General features: G+C 39.3%; 3 protein-coding genes across 6 annotated transcripts in view; 1 reads left to right on the forward strand and 2 right to left on the reverse strand.

The window, feature by feature from the left end:
* The window catches only part of LOC146325270 (A-type voltage-gated potassium channel KCND3-like), a 142,705-nt gene extending 133,758 nt beyond the window's left edge, over positions 1-8,947 (forward strand). For 2 of the 4 annotated variants that reach the window (XM_084721175.1, XM_084721177.1), the window contains 3 exons: positions 687-946; positions 4,251-4,283; positions 5,425-8,947. In XM_084721175.1, coding sequence (XP_084577301.1) covers positions 687-946; positions 4,251-4,283; positions 5,425-5,599 — 468 coding nt within the window. In that variant the 3' untranslated portion in view covers positions 5,600-8,947. The remainder of the gene's footprint in view (positions 1-686; positions 947-4,250; positions 4,284-5,424) is intronic. The other 2 variants (XM_084721176.1, XM_084721178.1) reach the window with 1 other exon arrangement.
* A 1,816-nt stretch (positions 8,948-10,763) lies between these two features.
* Positions 10,764-14,388, reverse strand: LOC146325271 (D(2) dopamine receptor-like). Its single transcript, XM_084720008.1, has 2 exons — positions 13,044-14,388; positions 10,764-11,552 (listed from the first exon to the last, which is right to left on the reverse strand). The coding sequence occupies exons 1-2, from the start codon at positions 14,052-14,054 to the stop codon at positions 11,397-11,399; spliced, it is 1,167 nt and encodes a 388-aa protein (XP_084576134.1). The 5' UTR covers positions 14,055-14,388; the 3' UTR covers positions 10,764-11,396.
* A 536-nt stretch (positions 14,389-14,924) lies between these two features.
* ddx20 (DEAD (Asp-Glu-Ala-Asp) box polypeptide 20) lies at positions 14,925-26,242 on the reverse strand. Its single transcript, XM_084721180.1, has 11 exons — positions 25,974-26,242; positions 23,772-23,866; positions 22,476-22,644; positions 22,266-22,380; positions 21,156-21,298; positions 20,047-20,185; positions 19,788-19,846; positions 18,132-18,214; positions 17,905-18,010; positions 17,140-17,241; positions 14,925-16,309 (listed from the first exon to the last, which is right to left on the reverse strand). Exons 1-11 carry the CDS (start codon positions 26,167-26,169, stop codon positions 15,168-15,170), a joined length of 2,349 nt encoding a protein of 782 aa, XP_084577306.1. The 5' UTR covers positions 26,170-26,242; the 3' UTR covers positions 14,925-15,167.
* Positions 26,243-27,961: the final 1,719 nt, after the last annotated feature.

A 27,961-nucleotide genomic window follows, 5' to 3' on the forward strand; every position in this document is an offset into this window, starting at 1 on the left:
GATATAAAGATAACTAATAAAACTCAAACTCAAAAGAGAAATAAACACAACACAAATCAACAGATCAGGAATTACTTTAAATGACAGAAACCACGTTTGAGAAAAATGTGCATTTTAACATTTTAGTTTAGTTCATGTCCCCTCTGCCAACAAGGAGGGGACAAGATTTATGACCAATACTGCAGCCAGCCACCAGGGAGTGATCAGGATCTTTTGGCTTCACTTTTGGGGAGCAGTCATGTCATTGATCCTCATATATGTCATTGATGTACACATGCTGCAGAGGAGCAACATTATTCATTTGTACTTGTTTGTGTCCACCTGATTTGATTTAAAGTCTGATATTCACTCTCCTTTTGGCTCTGTTTTGCTCTCCACCACCTCCCGTCTCAAGTATTGATTAGAGCCACTTTAGGCAACCTATTAAGAAAAATTTATTCTAAACTCAACAACACAATGTTATCATGCACACACACAAACACACAAAGCCACATGCACTTACATAAAAAAGATCCACACATTCTCAAGAGTTATTGACCCAGGCTATGAAGCAGAAAATGACAGGCTATAAGAGGCTATACTCAGTACATGGTCGTAAATATAAATGTTGTAAATGTCAAATCTTTTTTATGACTCCCCCTCTGTCTTCCTCCAATTGTCGCTCTTCTTCTCTTTGTCTTTGCTAGAACCACGAGTTTGTGGACGAGCAGTATTACCAGCAGAGCTACCTGGAAGCAGGGCTGCAGAATTACCCATCTCGAAGCCCCTCCCTCTCCAGCCAAGAAGGCGTGACGGGCACGTGCTGCACCCGCCGGAGCAAGAAGCACCACACCCCTTTACCGAACGCCAGCGCCCCAGCACACATGCAGCCTTTGACACACACGCACACACACCAACAAGGCTTGCAGGAGCTCAGCACCATCCACATCCAGCCCCTCAGCACCAGGTGAGCTCAGGATTTTTAAAAGACACAGAGCAAAAAACAAAAACAAATATCCTTTAACTTGTGTGCCATGATGTTAAAGTTCTGGAATCAGTTTGTTCAGAAGCATTTGTATTCAGAAGCAACTTTACAATAACCATATAGATCATTTTTGCACAGGCAGGGGTCTGCGAGCAAGTTAGCAATTATAATTATTTCAAGAACACTTTCAAAATAAAGGCACAAAAACTACTAAGTACATTATTTACATACATAACATAATATACATACCTAAAATATTATAATCATCAGTTGCAGGTTTATAACAGATTACATATGATGGGATTATGTAATCAGGATGCAAAAAAAGATAACTGTATTCCATTACAGTTACAGAAATAGAAGACATAATCAGATTACAGTTACTGAATATTTACTAAAAATGTGGATTATTAGCAGGATTGCAATTTTTACATTAATACACATTACAACACTTCATGAATATTACAACACCACTCTGGTTTTAACAGGTTGGACCAGTTGCTAACATCAGCTCCACAGAAATCCAATTAGCAAGCTAACCGGCAATACTACCATGACTGCAAAATATTTTGGGACTGTAGGTGGTGATGCTGGTGACAGTGATGGCATGTGGGTAAAAACACGAGCCCCAGAATAAGTTAATGACAGTGTACTTTAAATGTGAGTGTGAATAGCTACTTAACAAAGAACGTTTAAATGCACATAATTACTGCTATTAATCTTAACCTGCATTTCCGCTTGACAGACGAAGGATTAGCTGCACAATTAGTAAACCAAAAAAACTGACATGAAACATTACTTTAGGCTAAACAGTTTCACCATAATTAGTGTTGAGGTAATCCACAATTTAAAGTAACCCTCCTAAACCCGATCAGTTGTAACTTTATCTATCCACTCTATGAAATGATTTTCTTAAATGTAATGTTCTTAAACAATAAAACAACACATGATATACAGCAACACAAACGCACATCTACTCCACATGAACACAACATCTGTATCTTTGTATATGTGTATGTTTATTTACATTTAACATATTTTCAATTGATCAGAATCAATTAATATACATTTTAATCATCTCTGGTTTTAAACTGGTCCCCCTGTCGAATTGGCATATTATTTTCTTTCTTTATTTTTTTTTCCTATACAATGCCAGGAAATAGTAAAAAAAAATATGACAGTTAAAATTTCCCACAGGTCAAGGAGTTGTCTTCAGATTGCTTTTTTTTAATTCAACCCATAATCCATTCAGTTTACAGTGATATGTAAAAAAAAAACATTGTGTGTCCATATAGTATTTTTACCTGGCAGAAAAGCACTGGGGAGAGCTGGGATGAAACACATGTGGTGAGAGATAAGCGCTACATGGACACAAGCCTTGAGGGTACCGTTTCAAAATCAAAGAATACATTAATTAATCCGAGCACTCACATACGAACATAGCTCTAGCACAGCACTAAATATTTTTTTGAATTTATGAGTGATTCTCTGTCAGTAGTTAGGCATGTAGTAGTCAGCAGGGTTAGTCATGTAGAAACAGCTGTTTGCAGCTGGCAGCTCTCCTTGTGTCAATTTCAGTCTTCATTTTCAATAGGCTTTGTTTGCATGATATTTACATATGTTGTCAAAGCATAATGACAATATTGAGGACAATTGTATGGAATGAAAAAACAATAGTAATGCAGATTGCCATAGCTAATAAAACAAAATACTGTTTGTAGATAATGAATAAGGTAATATGGAGTATATAAGTAATACAGGTAATCAAGTTATTATTCAGTCAACTCAAGTTATTAGTAACATTTCATGTAATTTAACAATAAGAATGAGAGTTAATAACAAAATGTTAGTACATGGGATAACCATTTCTTAATAATTCCAATCTCTGTCCATGGTTCTGAAACAACAGCAGCACCAAAAATAACAAAATAATGTATTAAAAAACTGAATTTGAATAGCATAATTTGAAATTGAAAATTACTTTATCAGTTTAGAACTGAATTCCGATAAACGTGAAACTGAATCTATTATTGTGAAATTTAATTAAATAAAATTAAATTAATTTGTTCTGAAAATGCATTTGGTCTTCAGTGAAAATTCAACTTTTAGTTCTCAGAATTCAAATTCAGTTTTTGAAATTCAGTTTCAGTTCAGTCAGACACACATCTGGTCGTTGCAACGAGTGCAGATTCACACATTGACTACAGCGTTTTTTCTATTCTGGGTAAAAACTGTAGTTTAATGTTTTCCTGTTTCACCTGATCCGTGATGTTCTTCAGTGTGCATCAATCCCTACAAGTCCACGGATCACCGGGGCTGAAGGAAATGGTCAGAAACATAGGTGTTGCTTGGTCACAATTAATTCTGTGAATTTACATTTGTTTGGTTTTCTTCAAACACTGGATGTGTGTCTCCGAGAACTAAATTTGAATTGTGACAACTGAATGTAGAATAGAGGGCTGAATTTTCTGTGAGGACCAAATACAATTTCCAACCAAATTAATTCAGTTTCATAATATTACATTCAGTTTCAAATTTTTTGGAATTAATTTCCATATTAATAAATTCAATGTCAAATCATGCTATTCAGTCTTTCAATGCCGTAATTACAACGTTAAACAATACAAATTCAAATTATGCGATTCAAATTCAGGTTTTTAAGGAAATTCAGGTTGAGTGGATTAAATTCTAATATGAATTATTCAAATTCAGTTTCTAGTGACACATATTTCTGTCTATACTCATCTTTTTTCACTCATCTTCCTGTTGTTACAACTGACCCCAGTTTCATTATCAGTTAACCCTTTAGACCCCAGTAGAACTCAAGAATGTTGCTTTGTTTTCCAACTCAATTCAAGCAAACACCTCTGTCTCAAAAAACAGAAAGAAATTGACACAAGTTGTTTTCATTTTAAAAAACACAACTTCCTCATTAATTTTTTTACCAAATATGTGGTGTGTGTAGCTTCTTAGACCACGTTTGATTCAACATATTAAAAACACCAGGCAAAACAACAAGAGGCCCTAAAACTGATGTAAATACCTATGAAGAATTTACCTGTCTACCTAAAAAAATAGGAAAAAGTATCTTCAATGGGCTTGGGCTTAATGAAAAATAAAAGAGAAATGTCCCACACAGCTATGTTATAAGAACAAACAACAGTAATGTGGTAGTGTGTAGTATTTTTGGCAATGTGTATGAGAAAAATGACCTGACTTTTATATGGAAAAGTTGTTGTGACCTGGTCAGTTGTCCCTACCAACTCTTCAACTCGCCTCTCCTCAGAACACAGCGTCCATCCCCAGCAGAGAGAGCCAGGTAGGTCCTGTTGTTTACTGATGGTGATTACGTGGTCTGATTTCGAGCTGAGAACTTGAACTCATTTATCTGTCACTTTTCATGATGCACGGTGAGTCGTGATATTTCTCTCAACGCAGTTTTATAGCATCCATGAGATTATAAAGACAGGGATGCTTTTTTATGCGTCCACACTGATGATCGCCATGGTCGGGGGAACAAACGTACACTTCGACACTAGGATGAACTAATTGAAATTTGTGAGTCAAAGGTCACTGTGACCTTACATCTGTCACATTCTTGTGAATGCACCATCTCAGGAACACCTGTTCTGATTGTCTGGAATGTCCACTTGGACTCAAGGATCAACTGATTAGAATTTGGAGGTCAAAGGTCACTTCAGAGTCATTTCACACAAATGTCCATTGGGTAAAATGATGAAGTGGTGACATTTTATATTCAAAAGGTCAACTTCACTGTAATATGTTAATGTTTTGCAAAAATGCTTGAGGCTCTCTATCTCTATCTCTACCTGTACTCTTCTGTAAAAAAAATCTTCTAAGTGAAGAATTTCTAAGTGAAGACAGCATGTTCTTCATTTGACTGGAATGATAACATATCAATACAGTGAAAACTTCCATTAAGCCAAAAAAAATACACATAAACTTATTGAACCAGAGTCTTAAAATGACTAACTGGTGCCAAAGAGAAATATAGAACAGGTGTTCTCGGACACTGTGGGTCCAGATATGCTGTGTAGAGTTGGGTGTTCATTCTCAGTGGGTTTGACAGTACCACCAGTACTTCCACAATTACACCTGGATTATTTTTAACTTTCCATGAAACATGTTGACCCATCCATACTAATGGTGATATAATGGTTTTTTGAGGGTTGTTCAGTTTGAAAGGGGGTTTTTGGTTATTGTTGTGAAGGGCCTCTCCAAGACTTTCTGCTTTGGGACACAATAAAAGCAACCTTGACCTTGAACAGCAGGAAAGAGGAAGCTTTGTCATTCACATTTCCTCAACCAGGACTGATCCAATAATCTTCAGTCACAAAGCCATCTCCCTACAGGACCAGGCTAAACATAAGCAAAATGTTTCTACATAGACAAACTATCCTAACCTTTAGTTGTTCTTTCGCTGTCTTTCTTTCATGCAGCCGCTCCAGTCTGAACATGCGTGTCGACGAGCCAGCACCGCTGAACTGCCAGAGCAGCCAGATCACCACAGCAATCATCAGCATTCCCACGCCGCCAGTGACGACCCCTGAGGGTGACGCCCACCTGCCCGCGGGCCCCACCCACCAGAACGTTGTGAAGGTGTCCGCACTGTGAAGACTGGAGTGCAGGCGCGTCATCCAGACAGATAAAGACTCATGGAGACAGACTGAGGGACAGAGGAGGACTGGCAATGATGGAGGAGAAGGCATTTAGAGTCCTGGTCTGGCCGTGGTGGAGCCTGCCCTCTGCTGGTCATGTACTGTAACGACATGGACTCCCTTTACAGACGGAGGATGGCTTTTAGATACAGTATATTTATGTTAGTGATTGGCATGCATGTTTGCGCGTATGTGAGCGAGTGTGTGTGGATGAAAGAGCGGGGAATGTGTGTAGGGAGTCGTTTTAGATGAGGGGGCACGTGTGAGAGCGCCTCACAAGTGTCGTCGGAGATGAGTTCCTAGAGTAAAAGTCATGTGTCACTGTGCACAAAGCACCTTTTTATTATGATTTTCACTTCAGTTTGACTCTTTTTGCAGGAGATATAAGGGAAAAGAATGGAAACTCAAAGGGAAAGAAAAAAAACATAATCAAAACTTTTTTTTTTTTTCCAGTCATTTAACCCTGCCCCTTTTGTTTTGTGTCATTTTGGTCTTCGCACTTGTTGATAGATAAATACGCCACCATTCCTTTTCAGGCCCAATGTTATTCCACTCGAGTGCAAATTCTTCAAAAGACGAAATATGATCGGTGTGTCTGTGACGGCGTTACCAATGAGTTTCATATTCGTGAGTGAGTGTATGTGATTTTTTGCTAGATAGAGGAGTTGTGACGTTTTGGATAGGAGGTATGTGCCTGTGTGTGTGTGTGTGTGTGTGTGTGTGTGTGTGTGTGTGTGTGTGTGTGTGTGTGTGTGTGTGTGTGTGAGTGTGTGTATGTGTGAGTGTGTGTTCGTCTCAGTTGATTGAAAACTTGTGTTTCAATTCTTCTGGAAGTCTCTATGGCTCATTATATGGTATATTTGACTAGCTGCCACTCTGAAGGGTTTATTGTACACATTTCTGCCTGAAATTCTCAGCTACAAGCCTTTTACACAATACGTGCCTGTTTTGCTGGACTAAAAAGATTTGTTTTTTATAGTTTTTCTGAATCCTACCCCTCTGTTCTTTTCCCCTTTGGCTGTTGCAGCCCAACAGACCTCAAGTAACTCAATTATCTAACAAAGAAACCAAAAAAAAAAGTACATTTTGGATTCAAACCACCACAATTAAAAGCACAAGGCGTTTTGCTGAGAATTTCCGACACGAATCTGTCCTGAGCCCGTGTTCTTTGTGAATATTGTTAATAGAATATTTTGTAATATTTGACCATCGTTTGGCAGAACCAGTGAAGCTGTCTTCTCGTTCTCTCTCCCTCAGTCTGTCTTTCTCTCTTCCTCTTTCTCTCGTTGTTGTCCTGTTGTATCCCTACCTCCTGTGTGAACAACAGTATGCTTTCAGTAGTCTTTATAGCTGTCAACGTTTTTTCTTCCCCCAAACTCAGCGGGCATTTTTCAAAGTTGTTGAGTATGTGTACTCTATGTGGTTAGGAAACTTGGTGTTTGTACTTTTTGTCCTCCTTGGTGTTTCAAAGGATTTTTATTTACTTTTATCTTCGGGAGAACTTAAAGCAGGGAGGTCTGTTGTTAACGGTGACCACAGAGACACGGAGGACACTGGATGAGCCATCCACAGATCTCTGTCACCAGAAAAAAAAAAAAACGTGCTATTCTGTCTGTTCTCTCAACTCGCAGCCCCAACATGTAACTTTGGTGTTACTTCTCATCAATTCCCATCAAAGTTGACCTTTGTAACTAAGGATGGTGACCTTTTTAGCTCTGCTAACCTCCTAGCCGATGCCTCTCTGTTGGCCTTTTTCATCTTGAATGTCATTCTGAGTCCAACAGCTACACCGACAGACGGTCAGGTCTGTCCATGGGTGGATGAGTCCACTGCTGGGTTTCACCAAAGCAGGGCAGAGCAGCACCCACTTCTACTCGGCATAGATGAAATAAAATGTTGATCAAGAGCACACAGGGCTAGAGATACTGATATATCAGCATACTGTCCATATCAGCCAAGAGCATATTTCAAAAGCAATACTGGAATTGGTCTAATATTGTCTGCCCATATGTAGCTGAATTTTTCTGTAGAAGTAGACTGTATTTAAACTAGCAGCAAAATGTATCATTGACTTTTTAGAAAAGTATTTAATTACCTTGAGATGGAGACATCTGAAAAGCTTAACCAGTTTTACACATGCATTTGTATTAAAACTTACAAAAAAACACATATCATGATCCTATCAGCCAATATGAGTGGAAATGTACAGCATAATTGGCACCATATCAGTGCATCACTGCACAAGACCCTAAGGTCCCTTAGACTCCTCTGTTGAGCTTTAGTTCCCACTGATCCTGAGGTTAGTAACAACTAGGGGTGTCACAATTCTCAGTCCGTTATGATTTTGGATTATAAGGTCACAGTTCAATTTAATTTTCAATTTAAATATTTTTTCAGCACTGTCATAATTGGTTTTATGCCCTCATTTACATTTTCAAATTCTTCTTTAGAAGATAAATTGATAAATGTTACCAGCGGCAACACTGAGCTTCCTGCTAGATAACGGTCGTGAAGGTTTAAGGTGGGTCAAACTCAGTTCCATCCCGGAGCTGAAAATCATACGACAAAAAGGGGATACATAATGAACAGTGTATTTCTGTAATGCAGTATAGATTTGTACTGCATAAATCATGTTCTTTGCCACCTCTCGTGGGCTACATAGAAAAAGGTGCCAGACCTGAAGAACAAGGGTCAAAGAACTAGATACCTCTCTGTTTTCTCTCTGTGGTCAGGTTGTCTGTCCGTACATCCGTATGCACGTCCGTCCGGTTCTTGTGTACGTGATATCTCAAGAACAGCGTGAGGAAATTTCCTCAAATTTGGTACAAACATCCATTTGGACCTTAAGAGGAACTGATAAGATTGATTTTGGTGGTCAAAGATCAAAAGACAGCGTCACTTTGACTTCTTGTTTGTCCCATTCTCATGTACTTAATATCTCAGGAACACCTGGAGGGAATCTCTTCAAATTTGGCACAAATGTCCACCCGTACTCAAGGATGAACTGATCAGATTTAGGTGGTCAAAGGTCACTGTGACCTCACTAAACACATTTTTAGCCATATCTCAAGAATTCGTTCGCCGATTATAACAAAATTACATGCAAATGTCTAACAGGATTAAATGATGGTGTGATGATATTTTATATCCAAAAGGTCATCTTCACTGTGAAAGCACTCCTCTGTAAAAAATAGTATGTTAGTGAAGACAGCATGTTGTTTACTGGAATTAATTCACTGAAATCATGGATGTGTAGTGATGACTTCCATTTTGTCAAAAAATACATGTAATACCCTTTATTAAATTCCTTCAAAGTCTTCACTACATACATTATAGAGTCTGGACATGGAGGTAAATAGCAACTTGACTGGTTGCCAGAGGCAGTAATTCTAGTTTTTCCTTCAGACACACATCAATCACATGCAAGAAGGGTGGGATATAGATAGAAAAAATACTTGGAAAAATGCAGATCCTGCTTTTGATTTGGATTCATTTTCAAATATTAGAATTGAAATTGTGACACCCCTAGTTCCAACCCAAAGAAAGCCAAAAATATTCTACAGAGTTAAAAGAGGATGAGTTTTATGTCTGATATTCCTAGCAGTGACCTAGAACTATTGCTGGTAATGTAGTACTGTACCCAGTGACAACAGCTGCCTAGATCCAGTATTAGTCTTTAGTCAAACTGTGCGCAAATTTACCGTGAGTAAAAAAAAAAAAAAAAAGAAGACAAGCACAGACAAGCAGAGCTTTTTTCGGTGTAATTTTCAAAGTGGGGTTGAAGTTATTGACTTCATATTCACAGCATCAAGTCTGACATTTAGAATCTATTGAACGCTACATCAAGGGTATGACATAGGTGATGGCAGAAGTGAGGTTCCCTGTATTATTTGTTGCTAGGACAGTGATTAAACGTGATTTATTTACTGCTTTCCTGTTTCCAGACAGGTTGTTTTGTGTCAGCCGCACTATCAAATGACACAGTTTGAATTATTATGTAAGCATATCTCCGCTCAAAGTGTCAAAGGATTGCATTTTTTTTTTTTTTACAAACAACAAAAACAGAGGTCTGTGATTGTGTTTGTCTCGCTCTCTGTTATGTACTCTCCTCCTTTGATTGTCTTTTTTTCTCAGCTCAGTCAGTTTTCCTTTCACTCTTTGCTTTGCCCTCCTATGCCACCTGTCATTGTTGAGACTACTGCTGTGCGTATCTTGTCAGGTGTTGGATATTATTTATGACCTTGTCTTGTGTCCCGACTGTGAAACGCCTGATAAAACATCTATATCTGCCACAAATACTAAATCTGTGGACTCTCTTCTTCACCTGCCTGTAAATCACTCTGTGTGTTTAAAGGGACAGTTCACCCATACATAAAAAATCCATATTTTTATTCTACCCTGTAGTGCTACTTGTCCATCTAGATTGTTTTGGTGTGAGTTGCTGAGTTTTGTAAATGTCGTCCAAAGACTGTCTGCCTTCCCTCAAATATAATGGAGCTAGATGGCACTTGGCTTGTGGTGCTCAAAGCAAACTAAAACATTTGAAAAACTCAACACCGGTGGCTATTTCCGGAAATCATTACTTGTTGTGAGCAGTTGTAGGTCACTAGAGATGTACAGATGAAGTCTTATGAGGCTTTGTAGCTTTCTTTGTATTTTTCCTGAAAACGATTTTAAGGTTTGGGTCTTCAGTTACATCTGGTGGTTTGTAGAAGTTTTAGTAGCCCCTCAAAACTGGGGCCAAAGCACCATCACACCTTGTTTATATTAACAGTTTTTGTCTCATATGTGTGCAACAAAAGTCCAAGAAGCATGTGTTTTATTAAATCTGTAGGGATAGATAGATAGATAGATAGATAGATAGATAGATAGATAGATAGATAGATAGATAGATAGATAGATAGATAGATAGATAGATAGATAGATAGATAGATAGTCAGTCTTTTTGCTGAGACAAAACATTCATGTACCGGTGTAGTTTAGTTGAAGTCCCACTGTGGGCTCATGTTTTTAAACTTCATGGTTGGTATTTGTTTGACATTGCATGTGAATTGTAATTTAATGAGTGATACTTAAATGAACCTCTTACTTTTATTACGTTGTTACTTGATACATCACCCACATACTTTAAAACTTTTAAAACTGTTAAACTGAAAGAAGTGCTTTCCAAAGTACCAGTGACATTTGAAAGCTTCAGACATCATCAGTCATATGATGTACTATGTTTGACACAAACTTCAGAGCTTTGATATCATCCGCCCATCTCTACTAGGAACCATTCTCTTTCTACAACCTCTTCCGCCGACCGCATCACCACGCAGAAGAAATGTGCATATGTTAATTGACGAGAGGCTCGTTCTCATGACCACAAGGGATGGAAACATTTATGGCATCCTTGGCTAAGTTGTGTAATCAGGTCGTGATTTCATGATTTCAGGAAAGAGACATTGCTTTTCAAATGTTTTTATTTTTCCTTTTGTGCTTTGAGCACCACAAGCTGAGTGCCATCTTCAAACTAGTTCCATTATATTTGAAAGAAGGCAAACATCTTTACAGCTGATATCCCCAAAAATCTGCAACTCACACCAAAACAATTTGGATGAATTAATAGCACTGCAGTTAAGAGGAAGATTATGTATTTTTAATCTTGAGGTGAGCTGACCCTTAAGTTTGTTAACACAAGGTAGTGGCTTGGGTCTTTTCAGTCCCATGAAGTGCAGTCCATGTGAGCTAAATGTTCAGGTATTGATCCTTCAGGCCCTCAGTTTTAGGGGACAACCAGGGATGGAGGAGAGGATCTTGCTGAGTTCAGAGCGAAACTGTCTGGTGACTAAAGTGTAGATGAGGGGATCCACCGCAGCCTGCACACAGGTCAGCACCAGAGCTGACGTCTCCAGCTCCATCAGCAACTGTGGGGGACACAGGAGACATCTTAGGATATTGCAGTGACACAGAATATCTTTTCATAATGGTTTTTGAAAGATGGTACAGTTGATCTAGGGCCCAAACTCATGATTAATCCCATCAGCAATCCAAAACCCTAACAGATTCAGTTCATTAAAAAAGCACAATAAACTCCAAGGGACTCTCTTTTAAAACAATTAAAATGACTCTATTGTCATGGCATGGGCATGTTGGACCTTAAAACAAACTCTGCATCAAGCCTTCGTGAGGGAGTCGAAAGCTTCAGCGTTGGAGTTTAAAAGAGAGTTTTTTTGTGATTTTTGAGTGTATATGTATCCTTATCCAAAGAACACCTCAAACAAACTCAGTATCTTTGCATTTATAAAACTGGAACCAGTGAATGTTTGATTTTCTTCATGACAAATTACTTAATTTATTATAAAAGTGTTTGATTAATTGATCAGTTAACTACTACTATTAGACATTATTGCACTTTACACTTGGTAAACAGACTAGCTGCACAGTGGATTGCAATAGCAAAGCAAAAAGTTAAAATGTTCACTTTTTGTGTTTAGTTTGGTTTCTGCTGTGCAATAGAGGCTGCGGTTTGGTTGTATTAGACTGAATTATTTGGAAAGATGTTTCTTATATTTTGTGCAGCTCCAAAAACAGATTTTTAGAAACCTCTCAAATTAAAGGGGCTGGTCACCCTAAAAACCAAAAATACAAAATTTTCTTTTTTTTATTGAGTTTCAAAATACAGAAGCAGGAGTTTTCTGTCTACCAAAGAAAGAAGAATAGCTTGTGGTGCTCTAAGTGCCAAAAACTAAGTTTGTGAACAGTTTCATGTAGGAACTAAGTACCATCTAGTCCCATCATATTCAAGAGAAGGCAGACTTCTCTCTGATCGATATCTCCAAAACTTTGAAACGCAACTTACAATGAAACTACGTAGATAAATAGCACTACAGCTAAGAGGAAAAACAATTGTTTCTTGATTTTGGGGTGAACTGTTCCTTTAAAAGTATTTATTCTAGGATTGTCATTACATTGTACAGGGTTTACTTATTTTAGTATTGTATGGCCAATTAAAGTAACAGCCTTCCTGCTGCAGCTAACAATTATTTTCATCATCCATTCAGTCAGTAATTTTATCAATTAATCGATTGTTTGTTTGGTCCATAAAATATCAGAAAATGCTGCAAAATGTTGATAACTGTTTCCCAAAGCTCAAGATGATGTCATCAAATATCTTGCTTTGACCACAACCCAAAGATATTCAGTTTATTATGATAGAGGACTAAAGAGACCACAAAATATTCACATCTGAGAAGCTGAAGTCAGAGAATTGGACTTTTTTTTTTCAAAAATTACCAATAATGATCAATTAAGTATCAAAACAGTTGGCAATTAATGTAATAGTTGACAGCTAATCAATTAATTGACTTGTTGTAGCTCTTAATAACCGGATGGGGGAAAAAAACTGCTCCACTCACTTTGTCTGTGTCCTGCCATGAGATGAAGTTCATTAGCAGAATGACCACCATCGGCAGCCAGAACAGCGTGAAAGCAATGATAATGTAGCCAAACCGCTGGGCCACTTTCCCTTCCATCTGTTTCTTCCCCCGCTCCCTGGCCCCGGGTGTCAGGAGGCACACTGCCCCCACTATCTCCGGGGGTCTTCCAGGGGCGCGTCCTGCAGACGAGCCCGCGCATGGAGCACCTGCTTCGGCCACCAGGAGCACGGTCCTGCGGGGAGGCAGTGGAGCTGTCCGTGGTGCTGAAGACGGGACACTCAGCCAGTCCCACACGTGTCCGGACACCGTCGGCCGCAGCTGGACCCCCCGGTTAAAAACTTTCTTTCGGTGCTTTCTCACAACTTTAAATATCCTGACATAGTGGACAACGATGACAGTCAGAGACAGTCCCCACACTGGGACCAGCACGTAGGGTCCAAATGGATCCCAGTATGGATGCTCGTTGGTGTGCGGGCGGCAGAGCATGTAGAAAAGCGCTTCTTTGGCTAGAGTCAGAGAGATGACAGCCAGGATGAGACCGCACGCCCAGATGGACAGGATCCAGACACGGACCCTCGCCTTCCGCCTCTCGGTCTGGAAAGGGAACGCGATGGCTTGGAAGCGCTCCACGCTGATGCTGACGAGCGTGAGCAGCTGGACGCAGCTGCACAGGGCGTAGGTGAACTGCTGCAGGGTGCACACGGGCACCGACACCTGGCTGTCCTTGCCATAGCGCAGGAAGGAGAAGAGCAGCAGTGGTGTGTCCACGGAGCACTTCAGGAGGTCACTGGCGGCCAGGCTGACCAACAGCGCGTTGTTACTGGTCTGAAGGCTCTTGGTCCTGAAAACAACCCAACAAACCCACAAGTTCCCAGGTGAACCCAACACTAATGTTAAAGTTAGGACTGTGCAGTTGAAAATGAAAAACATCGTATCCACCAGAGTCTCATTGTGCGCGGCTGTTTGGTTCCAGAAAGTGTGCGAGTCCATGATTTCACTTTCCTTTCATAAAGCCTCTACATATGAGGCATGTTCCTTCTCCTGGTTATTGTCCACATCAGCATGCTGCAGCCCAAAGAGCATGATGGAACCGTTTACGTCTGCCGCATAATGATGATTTAAATTGGTGACATACAGCTACAGATGATCAAAATGAGCTAAAGTGGGCCCCCTATTTAAATTAATTTATTCAAGGGTGTCCGCCTTTTGTGTTGGCCAGTGCTGATTGGGTGAATGGTTGGTAGCGGTTGATTAGGCTGTAATCAGGAGCATGTGGAGTTGTTTGACCTTGCTGCGCCCTGCTGAAGAGATTACATGAAGTAAATTGTGCAGTTTGGCCCTCCTTCTCTAAACACCAGGTTAGATTAATGGTGACTGATGGCAACAATACCCAGGAACCAAACCCAGCAAGAAAACCAGCTTGGTACTGTATCGCCTGTCACCAACACAGATACAGGAAATAACTGTCTCCTGTCTAAAGCCTCTCTGGTTAGATCACTGTCTCTGTCTTTCTCCTCTGCTGTCTGTCTGTGTCATGGATGTACAAATAAGCTGCAGGTCTGTTTAATAGACCTGCACGGCTGAGGTACATACGTACTGGCCGTGAAGAAATCAGAAAATAATGTTTTTGATTTATTTCATTTAAGATTCACTGCTTTGTTCTCGCTAACATCACTCCTTCTCTTAATTCACTCTCTCGCTTGCTCGTTGACCCGAGGAAGAGGGGCCAGCTTTGAATGGTGCATTTACAAATGGTACCAACAAATCCTGCAGGGTATACATAAAAAAAAAAAATCACAAATACAGGATAGTGTGATATTATGTGAATGTGGAGAGCCATAACAGAAAAAGACTTTGAAATACATGCTCCATACTGGAAATTTATTAGAAAACAAATTGGGATATAGATTTAATGTTACAAATTAATTGAAAAATACACACTCAAAACATTTAAGTGCAACCTGTTAGACTGGAAGTGCAAACATTTGTACCCAAGTCCTGCCTGTAGTTAATTTATTTCAGAAGATGTTTAGACCCTGGATGTGGTGCAAACATTCTGACTAGGAAACAGCATTACTGGTCCTGATAAACAGTACAGACCAGTCAGTGCTTCAGGAGTTCTTCCATGTAGATAGCGTTCATACGATAAGCTGCCATCCAGTTTTGGGCTACGCTGTAGTAGTAGTTTTGGTACCCTTGCTCTTGAAAAGGAGACATGGAGGTGTAGTAATCATTCCAGGCTCTGTAGCTGGCTCTCCAGTAACTTTCAGCACTCCACTCATCCTCTTCTTCATCATAATCATCATTTTCTGCTTCATTCCTTTCCGTCCATTTTTGCTTTCCGTGTCTCTTCTCTGAAATCTTGTTGCTCCCTTTCCCAATCTTTTCTTTAATCTTTCTTGGTTCGTTTCTGCCGGTCTGTGCTGGAGCCGTCTGATTGGGTCGCCTGCTCAATTTATCGACTGGTACAGATTCATAATTCTGGGGCTGAGACAAATCTCTGCTGTTTGATGCATAGGCTGTCTGGGGGTATATTTGAGGTGCAGAAGCTTTGGATTTGGTGGTCTCCGTCTTGGGTTGAGGCACACTGGGTGTTTGTCTAGCTTCAGTCTGAGGCTTAGTGACTGCTCTGTATTCACCATCGTCCTCGTCAGATTGTGACCTCGACGAACCAGAACTCGACCTTGGACGTGAAAAGTCAGATTTCCACTGTCTTCTACGTTGTTTTAAACTCTGAGCTCCTTCATCGTCATAAAGCATGACAGACTCTTTGTGACTATTTTGTTCATCGGGGCCATTGTCCTCTCGACCTCTGAACTCCCTGATCACCTCCACTGATCTCCCCAGCCCCGTGTTAATGAAGCTCTCGAAGTCCCGCTCAGCCTCCTCAAAGGTCACAAACCTTGACCCGCAGGTCTTGAACGAGCTGAGAGGAGGGATCTTCGGCAGAGCGTCTTGCAGCTCTTTCCTAGTCGGCGCCGCCTGAGGAGGACTCTGTGGACGAGCGTCATTTGCATAAGACACATTTCTAGCATTTCCTTTGTTGTGTGCTCCCAGTCTGGGTGCTGGATGGGTCTTTTCTGGCTTTCTTTGACCGCTGTGCTCTGGAGGTTGATCAGTGACCGGCTTGGCATGCCTCTTCTTGTCAGTCCTGGAAGAGGGCTGAAACAAGGGGCCCGGGGCAGAAGCCTCGGTGCAGACATCCCAGTCACACGGCTCGTCCATCAACCCAGGCTCTATGACGGCTACAAAGAACAGAAGACAGATGAGACTTGGAATTACTTTTCACATTTAAACAAGGCCTTTCATTTAAAGGACCAGTGGCATCTAGTGGTGAGTTTGCAGATTACAACCAACTCCCCTCACTCTGTCCATCCACACATGTAGGCAGGGTTGGGTCAGATTATTTTTTTTATTTTAAACTGTGGTCACTTACTAATTACAAGTTACATGGTATTTTTGTAATTAGTAACTTAATCCATTGGATTACAAAAAATATAATACTAAAAAACAGACTGCACTTTTTCTCTCGTCTCAAATAATTTTCAATGCAAATAAAAATGCATTTTTGCAGAGGGCTCTTTTTCTCCTGCCAGGTCCATCTGTCACAAAGTGGAGCACTTACTCTGTATGTCAAACCCACTTTTTATGAATTTGTAGAGTACTGGTTGTCATGAAAAAAAAAATCATAGTTGGCCATACATTAAAGATAGAGTTGAAAATGTAATCCAATAATCCATGACAATGTAACTATAATCTAATTACGCATTTTTAACGTAATCCCAATTACATGTAATCCATTAATATTTGACCAGGCATGTAGGAGAAGACATGGTGGCCACAAAACTCACAAAAAGCACAAAGGGCAGTATCTAGAGCCAGTGTTTGCTTTGACCATTCTGGGCAATATAACATAATTACATTGATTCTTATTTTAGTGACACTAATGAAAACATATCTATGAAAATTACATTTAATTTCCAACATATTCTGCTAATAAATCCCCCTAAAATTATACACACTGGTCCTTAAATGTTTAAGAGAGGAAAAGTTAGATGCAGTATGTTAAACTCACACGGCAATGCAGACAAATTCAGGCTGCACTTCTGAGCAATTGCCATCATCTTGTTCTCCTCCTCACCATGGCAACAGTAGGTCACAGCCAGCCCCTGAGTGCCTACAAATAAAATGTAATCCTGATGAGAACCCATTCAAATAACAGGAAGGGATAAAAGGAGGGTGTGTGAGTTGTTCACACAGACACACACACACACACACACACACACACACAAACACAGTGTGTGTGTGTGTGTGTGTGTGTGTGCATGCTAAGATTGAATTACTTTCTGTTTCCGAGACAACACACAAGTTAAGGCAAGATAATTATAATTAAATGCAGATGATTAGGAACCTATTGACCTTGCTGGGTGGGTCAAACCTGCTAATACTCCTGAGGCTCGAGCTAATCTTTAAAATGGTGTTTAATGCAGTCAGGAAGAAGCAGGAAATGCTCACTGCTGCTCAAGCAAATCAAGTCTAATTTAGAGCAACAAAACAGGTGAAACAAACAGTTTTTATACGAATCATATACCACCGAGAGCGAAAGTGATTTCTGTGTAGACTGCAACAACAAGAATAGGCTGTATTTGTTGGTATAAGATTGGCTTTTTTTTTTTTTTTTTAATATGGACATTCTTGAAACATGCCTTCTGAATCAGAATGAAAGAATGAACAAAACAAAGCATTTCCTCTTTTCTTTTAAGTGTAAGCAAACATGACATTTAAGCTGTTTTAGTTAGTTTGCTGGTTTCTGCTCTAACCAAACAGTATAGAGACTAACCGAAGCGGCCAGCCCGTCCGATTCTGTGCATATACGTCTCCCAGTCCTGCGGCACATCCAGGTTTATCACCAAGTTCACTTTGTCTGCATCTATACCTCTGGATGTCTGATGGGAAGAAGAGGACAGAGAGGAAACAACGTGCTGGTCAGAAGCAGAGTATAATACAAGAGATGCATAAAGACAAGAGCATGAGTGATGGGTGACATGGAGAGGATGTGTGTCTCACCAGGTCAGTGGAGATGAGCACCCTGCACTGGTACTGCTTCAGTTTTGACATGGCCTCCAGTCTCTGGTCCTGACTCAGTCCACCTGTACAGGTCATCACACACAGTCACATCAGATCACATCAACTGAAATCAACTCTGTGAATCAACTCTGCTCAGAAAGACGGCCTCTCTTCTGCAAAAAGAAAAACTAGTTTAAATTGCAGCAATTAATGCTTCAATATTATTTGAAATTATTTTTTTGCCACATCTATAAAATGTCAAAAATGATGACGTGAAAATATGACAAGTTACCCCACCCCAAACAAATGTCTGGCCAACAGTGAAAAAGCCCCAAATTACAATCATACAAAAGACAAGAAACTGAAGATAATGTAACCAATTTGGTTTTTACTTTTAAAATTACCTAAATTCCTATTCAGTTATCCAAACTACTATCACTTCAGCTAAGTGATTTCTTGTATTTGCCATTATTACTATTACTACAACAACAAGGAAATCTGACTTCACATCCATGAAAACAAACAAAACAAACAAAACCTTGCACATGCGTCCAGTCCTATGCCAGACCTCCTCAACTGAGGGCTGTAGTATGAAAGAAGTTCAACACAGCCAGGCTTTTTTTCTTTTTTGCATAAGGTGGCTCGACAAAACGTAAAACTCAGAGCAGAGATAATGGGTATCAAAACGGTGGTTATCAACTTGCTTTATTAACCCAGGCTTTCTTCTTCAAGCTCTGTGTGTGCTCACATAAAAAGGGACGTTTGGTGCCTCATCTGACTCACTGAGCTTAAATCAAGATGAACAGGTTGTTATAATGGAGAGCTATGGAGCATATTAAAATATATTACAGCAAAAAGCAACACTTGCTGCAATTACAAATGCAAAAAAATTACAAATCAACTTGAGCTCTTACTGCATGCCATTTATTTCTAACTTGACAACTGCACATGAATCTTTAAACTTGATAGAGCAGATTTAAACAACATCCTTTCTGCCTCACGCTGTCTCATAACGAAGGACACGTGGACATCACTGAAGATCACAAATCAAATCAATGTTACTGATTGACTATTTTCCTTGATATACAGGACTGACTAATCAATTTTCTAATCGATGTACTGAGCTGCAGTATCAACAGTGGACAACAGACTGCAGCAAACCAGGATTAAGCTTAAAAAACATAATTCAAAGTGAAAAAGTGAAACTCCCTCATCACTCTGTAGTGTGTGAATGATCTCCTACCGAAGTCAGTGGAAATTGAGCATCTTTTTCACTTAGGGAGCAACCAGACTTCAAAAATTACAGACATTTCTATGTGGTCTATATGAAGTACACACATTCTCTGAATTTTGTCTTAACTGAATTTTTGATCGTGCTGACTGCCTGAGTCATAGAGTGAAGCCATCTCTGGTTTCTCACTAGGGAGGTGGATCAACAAGATCATGACCTGCCCTTGATGATGCAGAATAAACATTATAATGATACTTTGCAGTGTGATTAGAGACACGTGGTTTCAAAGTTTAGGGATAATTTTGATCCAGACAGTTCTCCTGTATTTCTTATTTGTCTTCCTTCTATTCCTTTTTTCATCCCCCTCCTTTTTCTTCTTCCTCCCTCCTCCACAAAAATCCCTGATCTTCCAAATGTCCTCTCACCTGAGATACAAACAGCAGGTAAGCCTTTGGAGGACAGGATATCTGCCAGGTGCTGAGCCCTGTGGGACAAATCCAGAGCAACACTATTAAAGAAACTGTTTCTTACAGATACGTAATCAATTTTCAAATCTAATAGAAGTTCAGTACCAATTCAACATCACTGAAAGAGCAAATACACAACTAGTTTTTTTTTCTTGACGATAAAGATAGTCAAGAGTATCCATGATCTTAAAGGTAAACATTTGAAACCGTGCGTTACCTTGTGTGTAGGTTGGAGAACACCAGGGCCTGGTTGAACGGGATTTTACTGAAAAGCTCCAGCAGGTGCTGCACCTTCTCCTCGAACACCTTGTGAGGCAAAGGATGGGACTGCACCAGCTTGTAATACTGCTTCAGACCTGACAGGGGGTGCACGAGGACCACACACACGGGAAATATCAAGTCCAGCAGCATAACTGACAGTTTAACACTTGTGTTATATTAGGGGACGAACAAATTAGCTTTTGATGTACGCACAGTCGCTGTATCTGTGAATGTCAAGGTTTGTTTTCTTTAACTCTGAAGAAGCAATTTCTACCCTTCATGTTGTACACAATGAAAAAACATCTGTTACTCTTTGCTAACTGTCCATCATCTCACATCCTCCAGAAGAAATAATGTTTTCTTCCTGAAAATAACCTTTTTAAACATGTCATATTACAAACTTTATTTTTCAGTCCATATTAGCGTATTCTGTTAGTCTAGACAGCAGTTATTTGCTGACACTGTGTTGTTTATGTATGTAAACTAGACATAGCTGATGGGTCGAGTAATAAGCCTTTTTCCACCCGTTTCCTCCCTTCTATAAATTCAGTTTTGTCATTTTTTGGGGGGGGGGGGGGCAGGGGAGGTTTAGGGGAAGATGGCAGATCAACAGTATATGCTACATAGAAGTGGTATACATCATCTGAAAGCTGGGGACCTGAAGATTCATTTGAGATGCATCCCAGCACTGTGTGTCTAAAGCATATTCAAATTTTGATAGTTTAGCCCAGTATGCAGAAATATTCCAAGACACTGGTTTTATCCAAAACTGCATGGGATTCACATAAAGTGGCCATGTCTGTAAAGGAAAGACTATTGGGTACCCATAGAACCCATTTTTATATAGAAACCACTCTGAAAATTGCCATGCCAGTTTTTCTCAGCAAGCTAGCATGGCATGTACCAGTGCAACTGGAATGTGCTCTAGTTTTATATGATACCAGTGTTTGTATTCTAGCTTTTAAACTGAACCTGCTGCAGCCTCTTAGAGAGTCATTTAGGCCAGGGATGTGGACGTTCCTGCAGGGCTGAACCCATTAAATTATCCCCCCCCCCCCCCCTTACCTTTAAGGCCCATGTCACTGGGATTGAGTCTGACAAAAGTAGGCTCGCTCATGTAGCGAGTCAGGTGCTGAGCAAGGGATTCTGGGTAGGTGGCAGAGAGTGCGAGCATCTGTTTGTTCACAGGCAGAGAGGAAAAGATCCAGCTGGAGAAACAGAGGAGACAAGGGTGAATTTCAGTGTGTGTGTGTTTTGTAAATGAGCTCAAGAGTAAAAGGAGTCTCAATGTAGGAAACAAAGCAATGTACTGCTGAAGACAGGGTCAGGAGTGAAACATATTTTAGACACCTAAAAAAGTAAATGTTATTACATTTATATAACACTTTTCTAGTCTATAAACCACTCAAAGTGCTGTCACATTCACACACCAATGGAGCGGCCATCAGGTGCAATTCAGGGTTTAATATTTTGCCCCCCAAAAAAAACTTGTCATGTGGACCAGAGAAGCCCGGAATCAAACCACCAAGCTACTGATATGTGGACAACCTGCTCTACCTCACAGCCACCAAAGTAAAAAATAAATCAGTAAATGTGTATGCCATATTTAGATTTTTTAACTGCTTTACCTTGCCATCAGATAGCATTTATTTAAATGATATAAGCCAGTTATATAAGCTAAATGTCACTCTTTAATTCTTTTTTAATTTATTTAGTATGTTTTTAGGATCGTTCAGATTCACCAAAGTCGCACATGACTGAGAGACCAGCGACTCCCATGTTCTGTGAGATAAAATGACTGATTTTGCCAGTGGCGTTTGTTTGACTTGGAGCAAGTGATTTCTGGCTCTCATGGTGGTTTCTTGTTGGAAAAGGCTGTATGATGACAAGGAAAAGCAGTGAAAATATTCTAAATATATGTAAAATATTTTTTTTGGTGGGACTTTTTTAAACTGGCTAAAACATGTTCTTCTCTAAAACTGGGAGCATGTTGACCACCATCTACTGTAGGTAATACACCGACTGTTGATAAGTACCTCTTATAACCCCACATCAAATAATCTGAATTATCCCTTTAAGTCTAAGTACTCTGGTTGAATAACATCACCAGCCTGCTGTTGTATCATGCGACTAATTAAATCTGAACATGATCATTGATGTTTGTGTTTATCTTACTTGATCTGTTCCTGGAAGCTGCCCTCCTCCAGCAGCTTGTCTGCCTCATCCAGAACAAACAGTCGGATGCTGGCGGTGGACAACATGCCCAGCTCGATCAGCTGCTTGATACGACCTGTGGACACAACCAGGAACATATTAGTTACAAAACACAATAATAACAGCACAACGCTTATGTAAACAGGTAATGCCTCACCGCTGGCCTCTTACCAGGTGAGCCCACAGCTATATGGCACTTTTTCAGATGCAGTTTGTCCTGACTCACAGGCCTGCCCCCGATAAAAACATGGCACTCAAGGCCCTCCATGGCACAGCCTATCGCCATGACGACTGAGTGGATCTGCACCGCTATCTCGCGAGTAGGAGCCAAGACAAGAACCTGCGGGAGAACAGAAAGTAGGGGCGGCTTGAGAACAAAGTTGGATGTCAAGACCCACTTACAGTTGATTGGGAGCAGATTAAAGACAGACAGGCGTTGGCTGGTTCCCAATCATTAAGACCCCACAGCTAATATAAGTACAGAGCAGTAGAACAAAGATGTTCCTCTGCTTTATCAATAGTTCTCCTCTTTCATTTACTCTTTTGACACTAAGCAGCTTAAACTCAGATTAAAATACCCACAAAACCAAAGTGTTTACTTGCCATTTGTTGAATGTAAAATTGTAACAAGTGGTACAAAGATGAAAATATAAGTTTTGTTTCCCCTTCTGAATGCTTTGTTTTCAGTATTATTCATTGGACGATAGTGATAGTGTGTAGAATGTAAATAAAAATAGACTGCCATGTTTCACAAATCATATATGACATATATTTAAATTAAGACAAGATATGTAATGTTCAAACTGATAAACTTCATTCTTTTTGTCCTGAATTTGATCCCTGCAACATGTTCCAAAAAAGTCGGGACAGTGTCATGTTTACCACTGTGATACGTCACTTTTTCCAGGAACTCAGAACACTAATTGTTGGAGTTTTGAAGGCGAAATGCTTCATTCTAGTTTGATATACGACTTCAGGTGCTCAACAGTTTGGGGTCTCTGTCATATTTTGCGCTTCATAATGCTTTTTCAGTGGGAGAAAGGTCTGGACTACAGGCAGGCCAGTCTAGTAGCCAAACTATTTTAATACAAAGCCACACTGTTGTAACGTGCAGAATGTCTCTTGGAATTGTTTTGCTGAAATAAGCAGGGGCTTCCCTGAAAAAAGACATCTGGCTGGTGGCATATCTTGCTCCAAATCCTGTATCTAACTGTGCCAGTTAACCATGATGCCATGGGCACTAAGACAACCCCATACCATCACAGATGCTGGCTTTTGAACTTGCATTTAATCGAGTACAAGTCAAAAAGTACTTTCAAATCACTGCATTCTGTTTACACAACTGTGTCCCTACTTTTTTGGAACTGGGATTTGTACATGCATCACGGACATTAAAAGAACAGGAAAGAAACATTTCCCCGTATTCCATGACTCATCTTGATCTCCGCTGGAATTAAATCTGCTCACCTGAGTTGCAGGATTCTCCAGGACCAGAGAGTCCAGTGCGATGGTGCAGAATACGCACGTCTTCCCTGTGCCAGACTTGGCCTGTACAATCAAATCTGAAACACCAGATGGACAATGAAAGGCAGGACGATTCGTCTGAATAATCAACATCACAATTTTTACTTCCACAGTTAATTAAACTTGATTGGCTACAATATTGATGCTTCATATCTAGAGAGCCTAATCTGCTGCACCAAATCACAGGCCTCCTATCCACCAATCACAGGCATTTACTTCAAGTACACTTTGATTAACTGCACTCTGCTTCACAGCTCAAAGCAACAGAGTTTTCACTACACAAGCAACCTGCAAATGCAAAGTAACTATATTTCCCATGTGAGGATAAAAGGTTTATGTGTTTGCAAGAGATTTTTTTTCCACATTTCTGGAAGTAAAAAAAATGAAGTGCAATAAACTTTTTTATTCCTCATTTTTTTATTCCTCATTTTGAATCAAATGAATAATCATGACATCAATCATGGTGGTTTTCATTTTAGCCAGTGTGCAGCGTACATTGAAGTAGAGGGGTCAGTTCAAACAAAAATGACAGAAAATAAGATTTTCTCCGTTTGTGGTAAGGAGCCATAGTTGTTTTGGTTTGAAATATCAGCCAGTATGACACATTTTCACTGGAACTACTTTATACCGTCCCTATGTAAAAGACTGACAGCATATTCTGAGGTTTATCCAGGCCAACAGGGACAACATCTTTGAAAGGTATGTTGTTGTTCAATTTTTTGAGTGTCCTTGTTCCAGTGCTCTAAGCCCATGAACTGTAATTCTCTGTACTTCTGTTTTACTGGATTGGAAGCAGAAATCTCAGTAATATCTCAAAACATGGATTAAACCAAAACTTAAGTGTAAATAGTAAATTTACACTTGTCATGAGACCTTTTAACATTAGATTGATAAAGGGGATGCGCAATTTAGTGCAGTAAATTAATGCTATTTTTTTATCTTATTACCATTTATGATGGAAAGTTTATATTAATAATGTGTTATTTCAAAAATGAAATGTTTGTCAATAAATAGAGCTGATAACATGAAGCCAAACTGCCTTCATTGCCTTAACAAGCACAGCTTCTACATGTTCACATACAGTAGGTGGAGGTGGTGATATGCACCTTTAAAGTTGTTTTGCAGATCGCCAAAAAACACAGACAAGAAGAGGAGGAAGAAGAGGAAGAAGAGCCATGCAGTAAGTTTTACAGTTTCAGGGGAAAACAACACAACACGCCTGATTCAACAGATTATGTTGAGGCATTTAATTTGTAAGTGCATAAGTGATTTCTTTTCATTAACTTAATTACAAAAAATAAATTAACATTTGAAGAGTCAGAGCTGTCAGCATTTTTGTTGCAACAGTGATGTCATTTAGATTTGGTTCAGTCAGAGCTATGAAATATTCAATCCTCCATCGCTGCTCACTACATCTTAGCCTTTCTTACTCTCACATGTACATAAACTGTATGTTATGTGATCTTTTTAAAATATAAAACTGGAGGTAGCGATCATATGGCTTTTATCCTGAAATATGGCTTTAAAAAAATTAATCACTATTAAAAATTGTGGCCAGTATTAGGGCATCACATATCACATATATGCTGTCTGATATGCACCAGCACGAAAACTTTTTTTTTGACAGAACATAATGTTCATTGTAATTTTTATTTCATAGGCAGCATTTCAATGAATATTTCATCCTTTTTTTTACATAAAGTTTAATATATGGATAGTTTTTGTTGTTGTTGTTTTTATTTAACTGACTCAGTTTTAGTAGCAAGTTTAAATTTATTTAGTATTGGGAAGTGTAGTAGAGTCAGGTCAGGAGCGCACATTAATCAGTTAATACACAATATGTTTCCCATGTCATTTTATCAATACCTGCGGTACTTCTTGAGGTGAAATATTAATTGGTCCAATCGCGCAACAGAAATAGTTCTGAATTTGAACTTGCTGTATTTAGTCTGCAGGATAAATGACAAAGCTGCGGATTCAGAGGTCAGATCCAGTCAGCACACCTGATTCTGCTGCTGTATAAATAATTAGAGATGTATAAACCAACACTATCACTCTGTTTTGGGCACACAAACACACACACACACACACACACACACACACACACACACACACACAGAGAGAGAGACAGTTCGAGGAGCGTACCGAGACCGCAGCGGCCCAGCGGGATGGCCTTCAGCTGGATCGGGGAGGGTTTCTGGAAGCCTGCGGCGGACAGTCCGTCCAGAACGGCCGGAGACAGCAGCAGGGAGCTGAACTCGATCCCCTCCGACAGAAGCACATCATCCGTCCGCTTTCGCGTTTCTATGTCGTGGGCTGCTTTCTTCATGGAGGCAGCCATGTTGACTGTTTACTGCCGCTGATCAACCGCTGCTGGTTTAAAGCGCGGTGGAGCTGCCGGTCTCTGCCGCCCTCTGGTGACCAGGAGGGGAACTGCTCTGAGCCGTCAGTGAGACTGCATCAAAGACTCAAGTGTGTTGAGGATCATCTGGGGATTAAAAAACAAACTTGAACACCATATTCAGGATATTTAAAGCTGATACGTCATTATTCATGAGATTGACAAAAATCTGTGTCATTTACATATATTGTATTTTGTTTGTATCATATTTAATGCATCAGGCATTTATAAAAAAAATATCATCCATTACAATAATTTTGATTTTAAAAACAATAACAAGCATTGTTCATCGCTCTTGGAAAATCTGGCACATTTGAATTGATTTGTGTTTTGTTTTTTTGTTTTTTTTTGTTTTTTTTTTGCAAAAACAGTCAGTGTAACCTGAATTTGTCAATATAACACAATTATGATAGGCCAGGGATTTAGTAAAAATCACCCCACAAAAAAGACAACTATCAGCTAGTCTATCACTTGTTCATAACTGTTCACAACACACAAGTGATTATAATGAGAGCAGGTTGCATATGTAAAAAAAAATGCACGTAAATATCTAAATTTCCAATGTAAATTTGTTTTAGAATGATATTTCATTCTTAAATTAGTTTGTTTTACAGTGTATTTGTGATTTTGGTAGGAATAATGCAGATTGCAGTAAGAAAGTCATTAGAATAATGATTGAGGGATTCCAAAAATAAATTATCGTATGTACCTGCTGTATCATATTTGATACACTCACTTTCAACATGATTTTACAATAAAATAAAGTATATTTTTTAGTAATTATAGGTTGTTTCACTTAATATTAATAGCAATGTAACAGTTATTCTTACTGTAACTTTTTCAAGAATTTTCTCCTAAAAACCGCAGCAATGCTGAATTTTGTACTCCTGAAGTGCACAGATAATCCACCAGAGGGCAGAAGACATATCTTAGATTTCATACAACAGTTTCTTTCAGTAAAATATTGATCATATCAATGTTGGAGAGGTCTCAGAAAACTACAGCAGAGTCTACACCTACACCTTGCAATCAATGAGTCATTTTTTAGCCTGAGTAGTGGGCGGAATTTGCAACCAACCTGCCAATTTTGGTGAGTTTCCATTGTTCAGTTTTTGCTGCACAAACACTTTTAGCTGAGAAAAATAATAATAATAAGACGAAGAAGAAAGACAGAAAAAATAATCAGAACAATAGGAGTCCGCAGCAAGCAACACTGCTTGGACCCCTAATTATAAGAATTTGTGAAACCAAGGTAAATTGTGTGGGTTCTGCACTGTCTTATAGGATGAACCTTAGTTATTTTAGTTTAATATTGTGTTCACACTGCACTTCATAAAGATACTAACAATACTGATAGTAATGTGAGAACGGGTACATCAACATACATCGAAGAGTGAAGAACAGAACAGTGCAGAATAGTGCAAACAATAGACAGTATGTATCAATACAATAATAGGTGTAAAAAGTGCAAAACACTGCAAAAATATTTTCTGAAAAAGCAGTGTAAACACTGTCCATATGTATAGTTACGAAATTTTTAAATATATTTTAACAAACAGTGCAAACAGACAGAGTCTGTATGGTGCTGAAAATTATGAAACATATGTAAAAGTAGTGCAGAGTCCACATTTATAGTTATGGAATGTGAAATTTATTTAAACAAAAAAACAAACTCATGTATGCTTATGAAATGTATAAAAAAGGACTAAAAGGAAAGACAGAAATAATAAGA

This window comes from Lutjanus erythropterus, chromosome 6, assembly GCF_056507025.1.
Source record: "Lutjanus erythropterus isolate fLutEry1 chromosome 6, fLutEry1.hap2, whole genome shotgun sequence".
In the NCBI taxonomy this organism is placed as follows: domain Eukaryota; kingdom Metazoa; phylum Chordata; class Actinopteri; order Lutjaniformes; family Lutjanidae; genus Lutjanus; species Lutjanus erythropterus.

Coding starts and splice junctions, on each gene's coding strand:
- ddx20 (XM_084721180.1), bottom strand. CDS start 26,169: ATGGCTGCCTCCATGAAGAAAGCAGCCCACGACATAGAAACGCGAAAG. Junction 22,645..23,771: donor TGGAGAATCCTGCAACTCAG/GTGAGCAGATTT, acceptor GTTCTCCCGCAG/GTTCTTGTCTTGGCTCCTAC. Junction 21,299..22,265: donor AGCTTCCAGGAACAGATCAA/GTAAGATAAACA, acceptor CTGTTTCTCCAG/CTGGATCTTTTCCTCTCTGC.
- LOC146325271 (XM_084720008.1), bottom strand. CDS start 14,054: ATGGACTCGCACACTTTCTGGAACCAAACAGCCGCGCACAATGAGACT. Junction 11,553..13,043: donor CATGGCAGGACACAGACAAA/GTGAGTGGAGCA, acceptor TGTCCCCCACAG/TTGCTGATGGAGCTGGAGAC.